Consider the following 18,671-nt stretch of genomic DNA (forward strand, 5'->3'; position numbering starts at 1 on the left):
CTGAAAAGGCTCAACAACCTGATAAAGAAGGCTGGTTCTGTTCTGGGGACAGCTGTCGAACCTCTGGAGACGATGATGGAAAGAAGGATTTTGCATAAAATGAAGATAATTATGGACAATCCTGAACATCCTGTTCATGACATCGTCATTGGGAAACAGTCTCTTCAGTCAAAGGCTTCTGCAGGTTTTAAAACGGACGGCTACAGGAGATCTTTCCTGCCCACAGCCATCACCATCTATAACAACTCCTTGACAAAATGAGTTACAACAACATTTAATTTCCCTTTGGTATAAATAAGGTATTTTTGAGTTGAGTTGAATTGAATGCACCTTTAGTGTCTTACAGCCTCTACCCGTAACGATGGAAACCTCTTTGTTGTCGTTTCTCCGCAGCAACTGTAAAGGGGGTGCCATGGTAACGGTAAACAAGCTAACACACTGAATACTCTCCGCGAGAAGGTGAGATGAACATCTCTAAACTCACGGGGTCTAATTAATACCGTAGAACATCTCGCTGACAATGACTGATGGAGTTTTGTAACAGAGCTTGTAGATAGGAAGTTTAGATGGGGCTTAGCATGCGGTCTGTTTGAACAGCTAGTGAGGGAAGCCAGTGAGGTAGGGGCATAGCATGTATGAAATAAAAAAAAAACAAAAAAAAAAAAAAACAGGAGTCTGACAAGCAAAATCGATTGGGTTTGCTTTCCCTTTTAACTGTGACTTAAGGAAAATGTCACACCCCTGTATGGCTGCTGGGTGAAATCTTTCAGGTGGAGCCAAGCTGTCTCCTACAAAGCAGTTTGACCCACTTTATGCTGTGCCACACAAGGATATAGGGACTTATCAACTACACCAGCTGTCAGAGAGAGCTTAAAACTTTCACAGCATTGTTATTGCATTTCCAGAAACATTTTGGTCTTTCAGCTGCACGCCGCATGTCGTCTGTTTCAGTGCCAAAGCTGTGAGACTGGTGGGATCTAATGAAAACAAAGGACATGTTCTCGCTGAAGAACAAGGGTTGACGTCAGCATGGAGGCCAGCGACTCTGGCCAGGCCGTAACCCTGAGCGAGGAGAAACTGCAAGATGCTAGCGAACACCGTTCACCATGTCCATACCGTGAGTAAACGTCCTGCATTTCAAACAAATAATGATCAATATTTTATCTATTGTGACTGTTGGGGTCATTCAGACCGCTGAACTTCAATGTGTAACCAAACAAAGAAGCTAAGTCTTTCCTAACGTTGACCCCAGCAGAACTATTAATACTCTTCAGACATTTTCACAATGTTCATGTTACAACCGCGGCCGTTTAATGTATCTTGTTGGAATTGTATGTGACAGACCAACACAGAGTGTTGCATCAATGTGAAGGTGGAGGAAATTATACAAGGGGTTCTGGAAATTTTCACAAACAAAATACAGCCCTCTTTACTGCGGTTCTTAAATTAAGACAGGTGCAAACAGTTCTGAGTTGAAAACTCCTGAAGTAAAGCATAGTGCTGGCAGCTTTATGCTGTGGGGAGTGGGAACTTTCCTTCGGCAGAGACAGAGAAGCCGGTCAGAGCCAAACGAGAAGATGGATGAAGCTACATGCAGGGCAACCCTGGAAGAAAACACGTTGGAGGCTGCAAAATACTTGAGACCGGGTCAGAGGTTCACCATCCAGTAGGAGAGCGGGCCAAACACAGCCAGAGCTACAAAGCATATCTATGTCCAGATCTAAATCCGATTATGAATGTGTGGCAAGACTGAATAGTGGATTAGTGTCTAGATCGGTAAAGTTGGTAGAAACATTTGCCAAAAGGCTTACAGCTAGAACAAATCACAGGCCCAGGGGTGCTGAATAAAATATGCATGGCAAACTTTTCAGGTTTCTGTTTCTAAAAAAAAAAAATCTAGAAAACCATCCACTTCATCATTACACACTACTTTGTGCTGGTTTATCACATAAAATACTTATTACACAGGATAAAGTGTGGCAATAACAACACTCTTTTTAACTTGAAACATGGAATGTCATATTTTCTTCACCTCAAAAGCAAATGGTTATGGATCCACAGTCCAGCATTAATCACGAGCTGATAATGGGGCATGGGGTCAATTGCTTGAATGCAGAAGCTGTGAATCAATAATAATTCATTATTTAACTTTTTTTGGGACCAAGACTAAGGCCTTAAGGAATATGTTCCAACATGCACAAGTTCTCCTTGAAGATTTTTTTTGAACTGTCTCATATTCAGTATAAAAAAAACATCTTTATGATTCTGGCCTGCTTTGGCCTTTCACCAAAATGTATTTTTTATTTTTTTTACATGACAATGTGTATATGTTTGTGTATTAGTAAAATCTCCCACAGTCCGAGCTGGTTTACCGGACCTTGACCCAGACAGACTGAAGACAGCCAAGACTTTGGTGAATAAAGCAATTAAGGTGAGCTACAGTTTCTTAACGCAGTCCAGTCAAGAGCAAAACTGACTTCCCCAAGAAGGAAACCAGAACGTTTGACTCCGCTTTGTCAGATGCACAAGATATTCTCCGTCCAAGGCCCGTATCCTGTCATTAGGGCGGCTATGAGGGCCAGAGGCTGGATCGAACAGCGTATGCAGGGTTCCAAGCAGCAGAACCATCAGAGCAGTGAGAGCAGAACCAGCTCAAATGATGCCGATGACGGTGAGTTAAAAGCATCCGTTAGAATCACCATTTTTATAATGAAGTCGTGTTTGAACGTTGGGCCTTCTTCTTAGACAACTCAGAGGATGGTGACAGAGAGCAGGATCCAGATAGACTGCATAGTCTCATGGTAAATGCAGTGTTGGTTGCTATCGTCAACAGTAAAAGTAGCAAAACCTAAGAGGTTTATAGACTCACGCCTAAACCCACCCCTGCTTTGTTCATTGGTTTATTCTCCAGTCTCGTCTTGTGCGGAACGAGATGGTTTATTTCTACTGGACAAACCGTAGAGACGTAATCAACTCAAACAGCTTGCAGAAAGAACAGATTATCAATCATTTTGCTAAAGCCGGCAGTTTCACCACAAAGGTAAACGTATCACACGTGTTCCTATCTTTTTCTCTGAAACAAAAAAAAAAAAAAGAACATGCACGTGGCCATCACACTCACCTTCTTCACCAGCCTTTAATCCAACAGGTGGGGTTGTGCGTAAATTTAAGAAACCTCCACTGGTTTGACACAGCGGACGCAGACACCTTCTTCCCCCGCTGTTACAGACTTTCAGCCCAGGATGAGAGGCATGCTTTCATCGGTCAGATCCGGTTTTGCATTCGCTCAAAGCTAGAGTGTTCATCATTGTTGACTTATTTATTTAGTTTTGCTTCTGCGTTCATCTAAATTCGGTCACGGAGACCTGTTTTTCTGTCTCTCTGTAGAGGACTACAGGCGGACAGCGTGCACCAGCCTTCTGAAGTACGTTGTGGAGAGGGACCAGAAGATTCAGGGCAAAGAAATAAGTCACATCCTTCAGGATGTTCAATGTATGAGCATTACTCACAAGACTGTATGCACTGCCTTGCAAATGTATGGATTCCCCTTGGAACGTTTTCTCATTTTGTCACGTTGCAAGCACAAGCTCCAGCTATTTTTTAATAACGCATCACAAACTAGCATATAATAATATGGTGAAGTAGAATACATGGAGAACAGTCTTTTGCTACAATTACAGATGCGAAACGTCTCTACCAGCTTTCCCCATCAAGGGGCTCAAATGTTTTTTTTTTTCCCATTTTCCTTTACAGAATAAATCAAGCTTGCTCTGATTGGATGTAGAGTGTCTCTGACTGTCGTTTTTTCAAGTCTAATCACAGATTCCTAATTGGATGTAGATCCGGACTTTGATTGGTCCGTTCTAACGCATCAATATATTTTAAACTAAATAATTTTAAACCAGTTTTAAAAACCATGCATGCTTTTATCTTTTATCTTCCCCTTCAACATTACATACATACATGCACACATTGTGTTGAGCTATCGCATAAAATCTCAAGACTGTAGAGGTTTGAGGCTGTAAAGTGACCACTGGAAAAGGGTTTTAGGGGTATAGACACATTTGCAAGGCACAGACCTAATCTTCTGTCTGAAGACGTAATCTCCCCCTCCACATTCAGGGCACAGGAAGCCGAACAAGCCGCGCTGTAAACCGTTGGTTTCTTCCGGAATCATCACCAGCGCGCTCAAAGTATGCCAGGAGTACCTGGAAAGTCTGGAGCACAGAGACATCGATAAAACCCCGGAAGCGCCGCACACACTTACACAGGAGCAGTGGGCAGAGTTTATTAACAGTTATTATCTCGTCGCCCAGTGAGTGCTTCAGCAAGAGAGAATATCGGTCGAGAAAAAAAAGTGTCCTTCAGGAGCTCAACAGCACCCCTTTCTCTCTGCTTGCTCACTCAGTGGCGGAGCACACATTGAAAGAAGCGAACACTTGGTTAGCTCCTGCAAGGCCATGCTGCAGAGGCTGGAAAAGGTCAGCCCACAGCTGGGCATAGACGGCGCACAGAACATCTGGATCATCAAACCCGGGGCAATGTCCAGGGGCAGAGGTAACGCGCTGGATGCAGCCAGGTGTTTCGCGGGATCTTTTAAAAATGTTTTTTTTTTTTGTCTGATCTGTTTTATTTTTCTTTAAGGCATCAAATGTGCGAAGCGTCTTGACCACATCCTTAGGCTGGTGGACACAGATCCAGCACTCACCAAAGAGAGCAAGTGGGTGGTGCAGAAGTACATTGAGAAACCCCTGCTGGTCCATGGCACCAAGTTTGATGTGCGGCAGTGGTTCCTGGTCACTGACTGGAACCCTCTGACTGTGTGGTTCTACAAGAAGTGCTATTTGCGCTTTTCCACCCAGCTTTACTCATTAGATACACTGGACAGGTAAGACAGTACATTTATTAGTAGGGGAAAAAAAATGACGCGTCAGCGATTCATTTTGAAAAAGAGAAACAGGAAGTGAAAGATAGAAAAGGCCATGACTCCTTTGCATATCATTTTTGGAGGGAGATTTGGTTTTACATCTGTGCTTAACCTGAAAATGTTTCCCACCACAGGGTGTGTTTAAGCGTGTGTTTTTATCATCTTTGACATCTGCAACAACAAAATTCAAATCGACCTATGAACTAAAAGCAGCTTCTGAAACTTTAACCCGACCATGTACAAATTTTAATTGATTCCACGGGGAGCAAATAAAGCCGCTCATGTGTAGGACACTACAAACTGAGAATTATACCCGAAGGAAAATGCTGTTGTGTTTACTTCTTTGGAACTTTCTTTGAAAGGTTTTGTGATAGATCAACACAAAGTACTGCATAGGTGTGTTGTGGAAGGAAAATTATATATATATATTTTTTAAAATAAATGGTCGTCGGATTGTGTTAATGCGATTTTAGTTATAACTTGATATAATACAAAGCTAAACTTACAGCTGCAAGTATTAATGAGGATGTCTCTACCAGCTTTGCTAATCGAGAGATTAAAAAAGTAATTCATTATTTATCATAACCTAGTTCCAGCTTAGTCAGATTGGATACAGAAGGTCTATGGAGATCAATTTTCAAGTTTTGACACAGCTTCCTCACTGGTTTTCGGTCTGGACTTTGACTTAGCCTCTCTAACACATGAATCTGCTTTGATCAATTCAATTCTGGCTCAGGCTGTTTGTGCAGAAGCCTTCTCCTGATATAAAGCGAATCTCTGCTCCAGTATTTGTATTTAATGTATTAAATTTGCTCCACACTTTTCAGATTTCTGTTAGTAAATTAATTTGAAAAGTACGTCAACCTTTCCTTCCAATTCACAAATACACACGTGTTGTTTTCTCCCATGCTGGTGTTTTTGGCTCCCCTTCGTTTGCTACAGCAGACTTTCTTTTCACATTCACATGCCAAAACATCGACGGGAAAATTCACAGAGCTTTTCAGTGTTGTTAATTTTTAGCCCAGGTTTCGCACATGCTCCAGATTGCGCCCGTTTTTGCATCTGGTTTCAGTTTTTCGGCCACAAACATAGCAGCTGTAGAGCTGGTCTGAGAAGAAAAAACCTTATCACACTGTTATGGACAGGTCCTGAGAACATTGAGATGCTCCTCAAAACGTTCGGTACGACGTCTGCACTTTTTATGTACAGGGGAAAATAGTGTTGGAAGTGGTGTTTCTGAACGGATAGGTGATGTAGGTGGTTTCGCAGCAGATTGTCAGATTTGTCATTCTTTTAATTGGTTCCCTTAAAGATAAAAAAAATAAAAAACATTGATTGGAGTTCAAAAATAATTTGCAATCTAAATAAATATGATTTGTAAGAATTTGTGATATGGCATTAGAACAAAAGAAGGGTCTGGCAATCAAACTGTTCGCAAACAGTGTGCTGGACACATTTAGTGCGTACTGAATTTGCCCTTGTTTAGGTTCATTTTAGATGACACACATCAGCTTTGTCCTGACCCTTTTTTTGTCTGATTTTAATTTTCCTTCTTCAGCTCAGTGCACTTGTGCAATAACTCCATCCAGAAGCACCTGAGGCCGTCCCAACAGCGCCATTGCGGCATTCCAGCAGACAACATGTGGCTGGATGACCAGTTCAAGGCCTTTCTGGCCAGCCAGGGCAAGGAGGCTCTCTGGGAGACTGTTGTAGTCCCAGGAATGAAGACAACCATTATCCATGCAGTACAGACAGCGCAGGATCTGATGGAGTCACGCAAAAACACGTTTGAGCTCTATGGCGCTGATTTTATGTTAGGTATGATTCATTCAATTTATATGATCCATGAATGGAAAGCACCAGGGCATCTCTGCATAAACACACTGTTAAATCCAATTCTGCTCCTTCAGAGCTGCAAAGTCGACTTTGAAAAAGAAAAAACGCAGCTCAGTTAGCGCCAATAGCGTTACTGTTAAAGTTTTTTTTTTTTGGCCAAGGCAGAAAAATATGCACGCATCATTTAGGCATAACATTATGACCATAGGTGAAGTGATGTATTGTGATGACCAGGGTCAAAGCTTCTCCAAAAGTGCAGCTCCTGTGGGGTCTTTTCTCTCTAATATCTCTAATATCTGTCAAAGGTGATCCAAGGAAGAGACAGTAGAAAACTGGTGACAGGATCACAGTGCTTATGTGGAGCAATGGCTGGCCCATGTGGTCAGATCCAACCAATGAGCTACTGTAGCTCAGATTGCCAAAGTGAATGCTAATTATGATGCACATTCTGAGCACTGATATGTTGGGGCCAGATACCACAGCACCCTTTAATGGTTCATGTAACTGCACTTTAAGGCAGGTGGTCATAATGCATGTGGCTGATTGGTGTATATACTAAGCAACTGTACTGTATGTGCATGCCATGCAAAACCCTACATATAAAGATGTCCATACTAATAAACAGTTGGTTTCTTAGATCTCAGCCTGCACCCATGGTTAATAGAAATCAACGCTAGCCCCACTATGGCACCCTCAACCTCTGTGACCGCTCAGCTCTGCGCTGCGGTGCAGGAGGACACACTGCGAGTGGTTCTGGACCGGAGAGTTGACCGCGCCGCTAACACGGGAGACTTTCAGCTTATATATAGGCAGGTAAGGAGCTGGTGAAGGTATATGCATAATTATCTCTGTTTGTGTGAGTCAACAACCTTTCAGATGTAACTTCTAACCTCCAGGCAGCAGTAGAAGTCCCTCAGTACTTAGGAATGAACCTAGTCGTTGAGGGCTTCACCGTTAAAAACCTTTGCCCTCTTCCTCCGCTGAGGTCTTCTTATCAGTCAGCTTCAAAGCGGTTGGGTCCAGTCAAAGAAAAGGTGTCTACGTCGGAGAAAGTTCAGCCTTTGCCAAGGATGTTTCTGAAGAGAGTGGAGAGCAAGATCAGGAGCAGCGAAGCATTGCTATCTGCAGCTCTTCTCCCCGAACCATCTTTGGCGAAACCAGTGAAAAGCCTCACAATGCATCTGCCAAAGACTTTTCCTCCTGTTGGGAGAGGCTCTCATTCTGGGCAGCTGTGGAAGAGACGTGCAGAAGGATCAAATGTTCAACCACAGATAGCAGAGAAACAACAAGGTTCTTTGCCCCAGGAGATGATTGCACCCAAACAGCCCAGGAAAGCAGACAGCAGCCCCAAATCGGTCTAAAATATCTTCAAACAAAGGAATTTTATACACGTAAAAAGAAAATAAAAAAATTCCCTTTGTCGGAAATTAAGCATGTTTTTGGGTACTGCTTAAAAAATAAAATCTAAAATTAAACGTGCTTTGCGTGTTTTATTCACATCTCAACTTGAATCTTTCCTACACCGTAATTAGCATGGTACGGAGCCCTAGAGGGGTCATCGCAAAATGTTTTGCATGTTGAGAGAATGTGCGCTCGTTTTACTAAATCGTGTGCACAATTTACTATATTGTGCTCTCGTTTTACTATAGTGTGAGCTCATTTTACAAAATTGAGCTCTCATTTTAAGCATAGTAAAACGAGGGCACAATTTATTTAACGACTGCACTATTTACTCAAACGAGCGCACGATTTACTAAAACGAGGGCACAATTTATTAAAACGAGAGCACAATTTAGTGAACATGGTTATAGAACATTGTGTGCACAATCTACTTAAACGTGGCCACAATATGTAAAACGTGCTCTCAATATTGTCTTGACACATGTAAACATGAGCACGTTATAGTATATTCGAGATCTCGATCTACCAAAACGCACCCACGAATAATTAAAATGTGTGCTCGAATAAATTGTGTGCATGTTTTATTAATTCGAGGACTCAATTAAAAGAAAACGTGCTCACGTTTTATTAATTCGAGGGCTCAATTAAAGGAAATGTGCTCACAAATTATCACGACCTGAAAAAAAATATCACTTAAAGTGAGCTCTCCCGGGCTCTGTAGCATGGTATCTGCTTCTTGGCAGGATTAAGACTTAGAACACATTTGTTACATTTCAGTGAAAGTTGAAAGGAGATCACATTAAAGTACGGTAGTTTGATTAACTTTGTTAAATAAAAAAACTAACATAAACACGTTTAAAGTACAAATAAACTGGTGAATTTTGAGAGTGCGTTGTTGTTTTTAGTAGCGTCAGTACCACACACTAAACATGTGGTGGCAGTAACGGCCGTCTGAACAACTGAAGCTCAGAAGAAGAACGAAGCCGTGACGTCAGTGGTGACGGCCTTCCTGCCTCTCGTCGAGTATAGAAATGGCGGCGTCCGTGTGCCGAGCCGGGAGCACTGTGGGGCGAGTCCTCGCTAAAACCCGCAGTGTGAGTATATCTAATGGACGATACGCTTTTACTTTAGGGGAGTCTTAGCTAAACAGGACAGCTTTAGTTTAACTAAGCACCCGGAAGTTTAGTGTCCAGAACGGCGTCGCGTTAGCTGTGCTGAGTAGCTAACCGGTTAGCATCGGGTAGCCTGCAGTGAATACAAGGTCAATCAACAAATGGAGCTGCATGATTTTTAACTTCTCATTAACACACAAAGGTCACTTTATGCAAAGAGGATAGCGGTTGTTTTTGTCGTCTGCTATCCTTCGCAACGTCATTTCTTGTAATATTTTCAATTTGTCCTCCACTGCCCTCGGAGCTTCCTGGCTAACAGCGTTAGCTCGGTGCCGTCTGAAAGGCAGATTTCAGTTGTCTGCTCCGAGGTATTTGTTCAGAGTCACTTTTTAAGTTCTTTAAAATTATCATTGATTGTTGCCTCTTGATAATGAGTCCAGTTCAGGTTGACGACGAGAATAAGTGCAGCGTTTACTTTTGATGTTAAAAATAAGTATTGAAGCTGGTAGTGTCACCTTATCAGACTGTTCTCAGATGGTACAGGTTAGTCTGTTTAAGACTGCTGTCCTTGATCTCAAGAATGAAAATGATAGTCTTCTACTTTCGGCTATTTTATCATTAATATATAAGATGCTTTGTGCAAAACATTTGTTTGCAACACTTTAGAAGAAGTTGGATGAACGTAGGGATGGATAATAAAGCCAAAACCTATATCACAATGTATTTCCTAATTTTGGTCGATACAATATAATTCTGATATTGATATAAACTAGATATAAGCCACAGAAAGACTGCTAAGAAAGCCCACAACAGATGCCTGTATAAACTTGTGATTTGACCAGGTTTACAAAGGTTCCTCCAGTTTAACATTTTAGATATATGTGCTTTAAAAAAATAAAACACTTAAAACTGCTTAAAACCCATAACGGAATGTATATTAAAATATCGGAAATGTCATATTACTGGTGTTGAATTAAGTTATATTGCGATTTATATTATTAAATTATTGCCCACCTTTTAGATGAATGTCAACAAAACAATGTATTTTAAAAAGCATTGGGAGAAAAACACACAACTCTAAGATCATATTTGTAGAGTAAATATTAGGACACATTCAGAGTTTTTAAAATGATGGGGTAGTTTTTCTCTCTCGATTTACATTCAAAATATTTACCCATAAAAAGCATAATTTTCCCATGGGGGGTGGTTAGAGCAGGGTGCTTGCTTCCTGCAAAGGTTGACAGTTCCCAGGTTTGAATCCCATAAACTGCCACTGCCGGCGTCGCACAGTGGAAACCCATTTCTCATAAGAGATGAGTTAAGTGAGGAGGATAAATTTCATGTGAATGAACCTTCCAATGACAAAGATGTTTAAGATATTGCAATGAAAATTTATTTATTTTTTTTTTTTTATGAGTGAGCTATCATTGTTAGTTTTTAGAATAAATGTCATCTATCTTCTGGTAATTTAGTCAGTCACATGCTGTCGGTACTATATGATAAAGATATCCAGCTTGCATTCTTCACAAATTAAACACTATAGTTCATCCTGAATTTTACATCTGTCCCGACTGTTTTTTGACCAAATGTGAAACGTGTGCTTGCTTATTTAAACAGGCGCACACGTATCTAATTACTATTGTTAGATTGATGGTTAAAAACCTAAACTTACAGTATGTTTGGTTAACTGTATGTTCTCATCTAGAAGTAAGTCAAACGTTTTTCTCTGATCAAAATTTCAAAAATAACCCATAGCTAAGTTCCTAATGGGAAAGAAATGAAAAAAATAAGGTCATGATATTCTGGATATCTTTATATAATGGGGATTGTTGAAACTGCAACCAGTAATATCCATAGAACAGATGTTTTAGTGGACAACAGCAGTAGTTAAAGGATCTGTGAAGTGATTGGAGCACAAACGGTAGCTGCAGACTCAACGATAGAAAAATACACAGAATAGGTCTGTCTTACATTGTAACATATATAGGTCCCAAATGTAATAAGAATTGAGGTAATTGAACAATTTCTCTTCTGCAAACTGCAGCCCATCCTGCTAGCTTTGAGGCGTGGACAAGCCTCGGTCAGCTATGCCCAGAGCCTCGTTGGAGCCCCTGAAACCCAGCTTACTGCCCTGGAGAATGGTTTGAGAGTTGCATCCGAAGATACTGGACATGCAACTTGCACGGTAAAAGCATATTAATTTGCCCCTTTTTTAATTTTTTTCCCCCCATATCGCAACCGAGAAAGCGCTATGGTAAATAATAAACATTGTAACCTAAGCTCTGAACACATCCTGCCTTTCACAGGTTGGACTCTGGATCAGCGCTGGCAGCCGCTATGAGAGTGAGAAAAACAACGGAGCTGGCTTTTTCCTGGAGCACATGGCTTTCAAGGTGGGGTAATGACTCAATGTTTGAAATAGGACTTTTGCTGATAAGGTAAAATATATTTTTGTTGCAGGCAAATGCACAGTATTTATTCCTTTTGGTGAAACTGCCCTGCAACGCCACTGAGCCCAGTGTAGTTACAACCTGCTGTTTAAAAAGTTTTGATTAGGGCTGGACAATCACATCTGCAATATAATCTCAATTTCCAAATCGCAGAGGTCTGAATTTTTGGTTATGAACAATTAAAGGATCAGACACGTCCTTTAGGTGTCAGTAATGTGTTTAAAGTGGGTTTGCTTCTACATGGAAAAGAAGAGAGCTGCAGCAGTGAGATAATCTAATTTTATTATTTGATTTAGAGTTTATATAATCATACTTTTTTACTAGAAACTTTAAGGAATCTCACCATAGCATTAAGTACGGTCAAACAGTTTAATACATTGACTTGTTTTTTGGTTGTACTTTATGTTCAACAAGGATTGATGTCCAACTCAACAAGCTATTCTCTTAAATAATAATATTCTGATTAGTAAAAACGGTTAAATATCTTCTTTTAAATAGTCCTTGTTTACAAACTTCTTAATCTACAGGCCCTTGTTGTTGTTCGTGGTTAATGTAAAAAAGGTCTAAATTAAATTGCAATTATGGTTGAAATAATTCACAATTTTTGATTTTTGGCAAAATCGTACAGCCCTATTTAGAGGTTAGTTTATAGGTGTATAGCCATGTTATATGCTTATAAAAAAGATAAATGATAAAGTAAAGATATATACACCAAGTCTCCATCTTGATAGTGTTTGATGGTTCTTTTGGAGCCTAGATAGAATCCATCGCCGGGCACAATGAACAGATATAAACAGACGTGGTGCCATCTACCAGCAGTATCGCAGAACTATAATGATGTTGGTTTGATTAATTAATAAAACAGTATTAAATAACAGTATTTAATTAAAATCAGGCTCTGTAATGCCTGCTTTACTGCGAGGCATTGCAGAGCCTGACCCTCTGCTGTGCCTCGCAGTAAAGCAGCAGCTCGGCGTGGTTGAAGACCAACCGTTATTAATTAAATACACCGATCTGCAACAACTAAAGAGCCTCATATCAGAACATTTATTCACGTCAATCAGCTCTGAGATCACATCTGAGCCTCAGCAGGTTTAGCGTCCCCTTCAGTGAACACCAACGTTCATACTGTATTCCCAGAGACATTCCAGTCTTTTCTCTCTTGGAACCTTATATTTTAGCATTTTTTTTCACTGGGTCTTGGACCTTTCCTTATTGTTTCACTGGGAGATGCTAATAGCTGTTAGCCGCATCCTTGTTTTAACCCCTGCTGCGCATGTGCTGTGCTGTACGTTTGTTGTGATTATAAATAAAGTAAGGCTTTATTTTACTAATAAAGCCTTACTTAATAATTAATAATACTAATAATATAATAATAAAGAGTATGCCAGCAGCAGGACGTGATAATCTTTTTCTTAAAAAACTTTGTATACAACCAGAATGAGCTACTGACATAAATAAAAAAGTCAAATAACGTGGCTATGCACCTTTAAGTAAAATTTAAGGGGCAATAAGCAAGATTTCACCACAAGGTGGGCTGTTGAGCATTGTCTGCAGACCAAATTACGCGTGACGAGCCACGTCTTTCTCTACCTCTGCTCCAGCTGCAACCCGGCCCCCGCTTTCCCTTCTCACCCCGTCGCCTGGTATGAGCTTATCAGCAAAACATCATCACCTTTCAGAGGAGCGTGTTTAGTGGAGAAGTAGCTCTTAAAGTTATAATGCAAGAGAACGTTTGAATATGCTGGGCATGCTCTCTGCAATATTGCTCCTACACTACTCTGACGGTGGCGTTTTATCCCTGCTCATAAAACGCTGAGTCGCAGCGATTCACATGGCCTCGCATGGCCAGCCCGGCTTTGAGATGGTGTGTGACGTCATACGCTGTTTCATCTAAAAAGTCACCTTTAGTTCTTCACATCACTATTTTTCTTTCTATCTAAAGTAATGAAACTTAGCTTATTGCTCCTTTAAACATGGTTGCATTACTTTGTGAATCAAAAGAGCTGTAGGAATGGGTGATGCCTGAACTAAAACCATTCGTAAAAGACAAAGGTCAAACTCCGACACTGGCGTTATTATAACTGACATTATAATATGAATTACAATCTCCTCCCAGCCTTAAAGATGAAAAAAAAAGTCTTTACCTCCGTTGGCTTTATAGTCTATTGCTTTTCAAATGACCCTGCGCATATATTTGTTTGACACTGTGTCCAAATTCAAATATATATATGTATTCTGTGCAGTTAAACACGTTAAAAGTAAGGAAATACAATGCTCAAACAATGGCCAGTGCCGTTCAGGATACAGCAATCCTGATTTAACACGTGCGTATGGATGGATTTCTGAATCCTCCTCCTTTTCCCTGCAGGGAACAAAGAAGCACCCCCAGGCAGCCCTGGAGCAGCAGGTGGAGTCTATGGGAGCTCATCTGAGTGCCTACACGTCCAGGGAGCACACTGCTTACTACATGAAGACCCTGTCCAAGGATCTGCCTAAAGGTGAGAAAACAGAACACTAAACATTAAAGTTTACACAAATCGTATCAAATAAATCCCAGTAACATCAACAGTGCCATGCGGGACCATAATTCATGCTTCCCTCCACAAACTGAGTGCGTACGTGTTTGTCTCCAGCTGTGGAGCTGCTGTCAGATGTGGTGCAGAGCTGCTCCCTGAACGAGGCAGACATCGAGCAGCAGAGGAGCGTGGTGCTGCGTGAGCTGGAGGAGGTGGACGGCAACCTGCAGGAAGTCTGTCTGGACCTGCTGCATGCCACAGCCTACCAAGGCACACCTCTAGGACAAACTGTGCTGGGGCCCTCCAGTAGTGCCAGGTACGAGGGGTTGGTGGACTCCCACGTTACTGAGGCAGAGTCCATTATAAATAGTCTTACTGCCTTCAGCAGAATGCCACTATTCAACAGCTCTGTACTAATGTGTAGCTCATTATTGAACACGGCAACAACATTATTTACAGCAATGCAGCTGAAGCTAAAGCCAAAGTCAAGATGGCTGTCAGAAATAATGCTGTTTCTTGTGTTCGATGCTGTCAGAAATCTGAGCCGGCAGGACTTGGTGGATTATATCAACAGCCATTATAAAGCCCCCCGGATGGTGCTGGCTGCTGCAGGAGGTGGGTCCCCAGCTTCTGCCTCCCAGCATGCACTATGAGAAAGGGAGGGTGGCAGTCTAATGTTATGAAATATGCCTTATCTCCAGGTGTGAATCACGAGGAGCTGGTGGGTCTGGCCAAGTCTCATTTTAGCGGAGTTTCATTTGAGTACGAGGGAGACGCTGTCCCCGTGTTGTCCCCCTGCCGCTTCACTGGTAGTGAGGTGAGACCCGGGTCTTTGTTTCTCCCCCACACAAAGTAAAGATGTCCCACTCATCTTCAGCTAGACAGTTATAAAATATACCAACTTCTACTTCAAAGTTGATTTCCATTTTATATGGTGTTTCTACAGTTGAAGGCAAAATTATTCATACGCCTCATATATTTAGATTTAGCATAATCTTTCAGTCTGACCGGCATGTTTCTTCTGACTGGAAGGAATAACACTTTTGAGGGGCTTAGCCAGAGTCCTGACTTAAATCAACTGGAGACTGAAGCTCATTAACAAAGATTAGTCATAAAATCCCACTGAAAACAGCCAAAAAGCTGCTCAGCTACTATAGCAATATTTTAACATACTATTGTTTTTATGCCAAAAAAGACATCATTCATTTTTATCTTTATTCTATTTTATTTTTAGAAAGGTTTTAATCATTTTAGACATCCCACATTTAACTTAAATAAGTTTCATTTACTATGGCAAAACTTCTTACTTGACCGAGTATCATTTTAAATCTAAATCTGCCAGGGGTATGAATAATTTTGGCCTTAATGGTATCCTCAGGCTGAGATCTCTTATTTAATTTCCCTTTGCTATCAATGAAGTATATTTTTAAAGTATACAACTTAAGGAGGGGACAGACACACTCCTACTGTGGATGTTTTTCTCTTTTTTTCAGAGCTTATATTAAGGTTTTACAGTCGTTCTACAAAATGTTACATTATCCAATTCAGGTGTGATCAGTCTAAGTGATTTAAATGTTGATTTTAAAAATGATGACATGAGTGAATTAGACACAACTGGACTCGGCGTGACTTCTGAAGGCAGTTCTTTACGTAGCATTTTATTTAGGTGTATCTGAGTAAAGGGGACTTTTACTAAATTTTCAGGTTTTTATTTAGGAAAGATTTGAAAAACCATTCGTCCCTTTCCTTCTGCTTTACACTTTTGATTGTAATGTGACATAATAGGGAAACGCTCAGCTGGTATCCAGCTCACCAGACCAAGTCATGCTATCTACAGCTGGGTGGTGCTGCATGCAGCAGACTTTACTTTCATGAGAACTATGGGGGCGTTTCGGTATCATTGCAACCTTTTTGACGTCTTATGTACAGATGCAGTAAAATCTCTGACTTCCCTTTTAGATCCGTATGCGGGATGATGCTCTGCCTCTGGCGCACATCGCCATCGCTGTGGAGGGCGCTAGCATTTCCAGTCCAGACATCGTGCCCCTCATGGTGGCCAACGCCATCATTGGCAGCTATGACCTGACCTACGGCGGTGGGAAGGTGGGTAAAAGTCTAGTGTTTTTTTCTCTTTGTTCTGGTTTATGGAGCTTTAGGAACAGCGATGAGAGCGGCAACAATGATGTGTCATGTCTCCGTGGAAAACAAAACAATCCCCTTTAAGCTTTGCCCACCCGGGACTCTCCATGTCTTGAGTGGCCATCATGGAGGGGTAAAGCATAACCCTCTCTAGAAACCTGAGTCAGGGGTCGCCCCCCCCTGCCTCCGGATCTGTTGGGAGGAACATGGTGAAAGAAAATTACACTTTACATAGTCGAGCAGTCAGTTTCTGCTCAGGGCTGCTACAGAAGATCATCCGACTCCAGTCACCAGATTTCTTGGTTTACCTCCATTTAAAGACCTTTTACGCCTCATGTTCTGTCCTCTCAGCACCTGAGCAGCCGTCTGGCTCGCCTGGCAGTGGAGGACAACCTGTGCCACAGCTTCCAGGCCTTCCACTCGGCATACAGCGACACCGGCCTGCTGGGCATCCACTTTGTGAGCGACAAGCACCACATCGATGACATGATGCACTGGACCCAGAACGCCTGGTGAGAACAGACTCCCCAGATAGCCACACTTCTAACCTAAAGCTAAAAGGCTAGTAAAACTCTGTTATCATGACCAGCGCAGATGCTTAACGGGAATCCTGCTTGTTCTCATCCTTTTAGGATGAACCTTTGCACCACAGTCACAGACAGTGATGTTGCCAGAGCCCAAAACGCTCTGAAGGCCAGCCTGATCGGACAGCTCAATGGTACTTGGTCCGCTCCATCAGGGGGGTCTGCAGCCGTTACAGTTCAGACAGCAGTTTTCTTCAGGAGAAAATAAAATTAGTTGACATTTTTCTAAATTTCATTTCATAAATAGGACATTGGTTTCAGCCTAGTGAGACATGAACATAAATGCGTCCTAAGCTGCAGGTTTGCAGACCCCCTTTCCTATCGTGCAGCTCAACAAAGAGCCATACACACCCCGCATCATTTTAAACTAACAACCAGTCAATCTCGTAGGAACAACACCGGTTTGTGATGATATCGGCAGACACATCCTGAACTATGGACGGCGCATTCCTCTAGCAGAGTGGAGCGCCCGCATCGATGTAAGTCAATCCCATAGGACCTCGTTGTGCACTTGGCTTCCACGCCATGTTGCCATGCCTCTTGAATTATTATTTTTTTTCCAATTTTAAAGAGGCTTTGCTTCCTCCTTGCTAACTCCTCTCCTCTTTCAGGCTGTAACTCCCAGGATGGTGCGTGACATCTGCTCCAAATACATCTATGATAAGTGTCCTGCGGTGGCAGCCGTCGGTGAGTCCTCGCCCTCGCCTATTCTGTACGATCAGAGTCGGCATCGATGTCGCCTCTCTAATCTGTCCTCTCCTTGTTTCCACCAGGTCCGATCGAGCAGCTACCCGACTACAACAGAATGCGCAGTGCCATGTACTGGCTTAGATTTTAGGGAAAAGATCAGCTGTTCAGTTTCTCCCATTTCGTTCTCTTCATCTCCTAGCCTTTCTTCTGTCATCACTGCGAACGTAAACAACGGAAAGTTGTTGACAACACAACCCCCCCACCCCCCAAATTAGTTACCTAGTTGGCCATGAGGGAAGCCACCATTGAGGCTTGAGAATATGCTCTGAAAATTGGTTGTGCTTATTATTTATCATCTGAGCTTTATTGTGGAGAAAATTGCTGTGAGCACAGACTTGGATTCAGAATTAAGTTTGTAACCCAATTCAGCCGATATCCAGTATGACCAGATGAGGCAGCCAGAGTATATGTATACATTCTGTAAACATTTGTTTTATGTCCACTATTGTACATACCAGAAGCTGTCATTCAGACACAAATAAAAACGATAAACCGTTTGTGAGCTGTTTTTACTCCTGGGGTGTCCAAAGTGTGCCGTTTATTTTGGACGGCCCTCAACAACAATAAAAGAATACCATAAATTTGTGTTGTCAGCTAAGGCAAGGCAAATTTATTTGTGTAGCACATTTTAGTACAGAGACAATGCAAAGTGTTTTACACGATTAAATACAGGGGGGAAAAAACAGAATAAAAAAAGGCGGGTGATGTAGATGTAAGTTTAAAAAAATAGTACAATTTTCATAGAATGGGTGGGGGTCTTTAAGAAGAGATGCAATTAAAATTTTCAAATTGGAAATTGTAGGGTGGGGTTTATCAACCACGTCTTGTGATTATCATTTAAATTTGCACTGTTATGGTCATGGAGGCCGCTTTACACAAAACAGAATTTTTGTTCTGTTTGCCCAGAATAATTTTTTTTTGAGCCCCTCAGCCTCCATGATCCCAAACAAAAG

The 18,671-nt window shown here is 41.6% G+C and overlaps 2 protein-coding genes across 7 annotated transcripts; both read left to right on the top strand.

Annotated features, from left to right (window-relative positions):
* Nucleotides 1-377: 377 nt before the first annotated feature.
* ttll3 (tubulin tyrosine ligase-like family, member 3) lies at nt 378-9,191 on the top strand. Of its 6 annotated transcripts, none has more exons than XM_021316204.2 (14): nt 378-459; nt 952-1,117; nt 2,343-2,431; nt 2,521-2,671; nt 2,746-2,801; nt 2,912-3,040; nt 3,149-3,263; nt 3,388-3,492; nt 4,123-4,315; nt 4,409-4,557; nt 4,645-4,888; nt 6,486-6,745; nt 7,401-7,576; nt 7,660-8,215. In XM_021316204.2, the coding sequence occupies exons 2-14, from the start codon at nt 1,030-1,032 to the stop codon at nt 8,122-8,124; spliced, it is 2,220 nt and encodes a 739-aa protein (XP_021171879.2). In that variant the 5' UTR covers nt 378-459; nt 952-1,029; the 3' UTR covers nt 8,125-8,215. The 6 variants fall into 6 exon arrangements, with proteins under 6 accessions (XP_021171879.2, XP_021171883.2, XP_036007450.1 ...); XM_021316208.2 differs by lacking the exon at nt 7,660-8,215 and adding an exon at nt 9,073-9,191 and having other exon boundaries at nt 394-459; XM_036151557.1 differs by having other exon boundaries at nt 394-459; nt 7,640-7,785.
* LOC105926019 (cytochrome b-c1 complex subunit 1, mitochondrial) lies at nt 9,136-18,215 on the top strand. Its single transcript, XM_012862163.3, has 13 exons — nt 9,136-9,258; nt 11,321-11,461; nt 11,583-11,669; nt 14,098-14,227; nt 14,363-14,561; nt 14,781-14,860; nt 14,947-15,062; nt 16,205-16,348; nt 16,736-16,896; nt 17,017-17,102; nt 17,359-17,447; nt 17,580-17,655; nt 17,742-18,215. Exons 1-13 carry the CDS (start codon nt 9,196-9,198, stop codon nt 17,804-17,806), a joined length of 1,437 nt encoding a protein of 478 aa, XP_012717617.1. The 5' UTR covers nt 9,136-9,195; the 3' UTR covers nt 17,807-18,215.
* Nucleotides 18,216-18,671: the final 456 nt, after the last annotated feature.

Source organism: Fundulus heteroclitus, chromosome 20 (genome assembly GCF_011125445.2).
Source record: "Fundulus heteroclitus isolate FHET01 chromosome 20, MU-UCD_Fhet_4.1, whole genome shotgun sequence".
NCBI lineage: Eukaryota > Metazoa > Chordata > Actinopteri > Cyprinodontiformes > Fundulidae > Fundulus > Fundulus heteroclitus.

What these genes read in the sequence shown, in the direction of transcription:
- LOC105926019 (XM_012862163.3), top strand. Translation starts at nt 9,196, where the DNA reads ATGGCGGCGTCCGTGTGCCGAGCCGGGAGCACTGTGGGGCGAGTCCTC. An exon ending in GGTGCTGGCTGCTGCAGGAG is followed by an intron (nt 14,861 to 14,946) that starts GTGGGTCCCCAG and finishes CCTTATCTCCAG; the next exon opens with GTGTGAATCACGAGGAGCTG. An exon ending in TCCTGCGGTGGCAGCCGTCG is followed by an intron (nt 17,656 to 17,741) that starts GTGAGTCCTCGC and finishes TGTTTCCACCAG; the next exon opens with GTCCGATCGAGCAGCTACCC.
- ttll3 (XM_021316204.2), top strand. Translation starts at nt 1,030, where the DNA reads ATGGAGGCCAGCGACTCTGGCCAGGCCGTAACCCTGAGCGAGGAGAAA. An exon ending in ATAGACTGCATAGTCTCATG is followed by an intron (nt 2,802 to 2,911) that starts GTAAATGCAGTG and finishes TTTATTCTCCAG; the next exon opens with TCTCGTCTTGTGCGGAACGA. An exon ending in GGCAATGTCCAGGGGCAGAG is followed by an intron (nt 4,558 to 4,644) that starts GTAACGCGCTGG and finishes TTTTTCTTTAAG; the next exon opens with GCATCAAATGTGCGAAGCGT.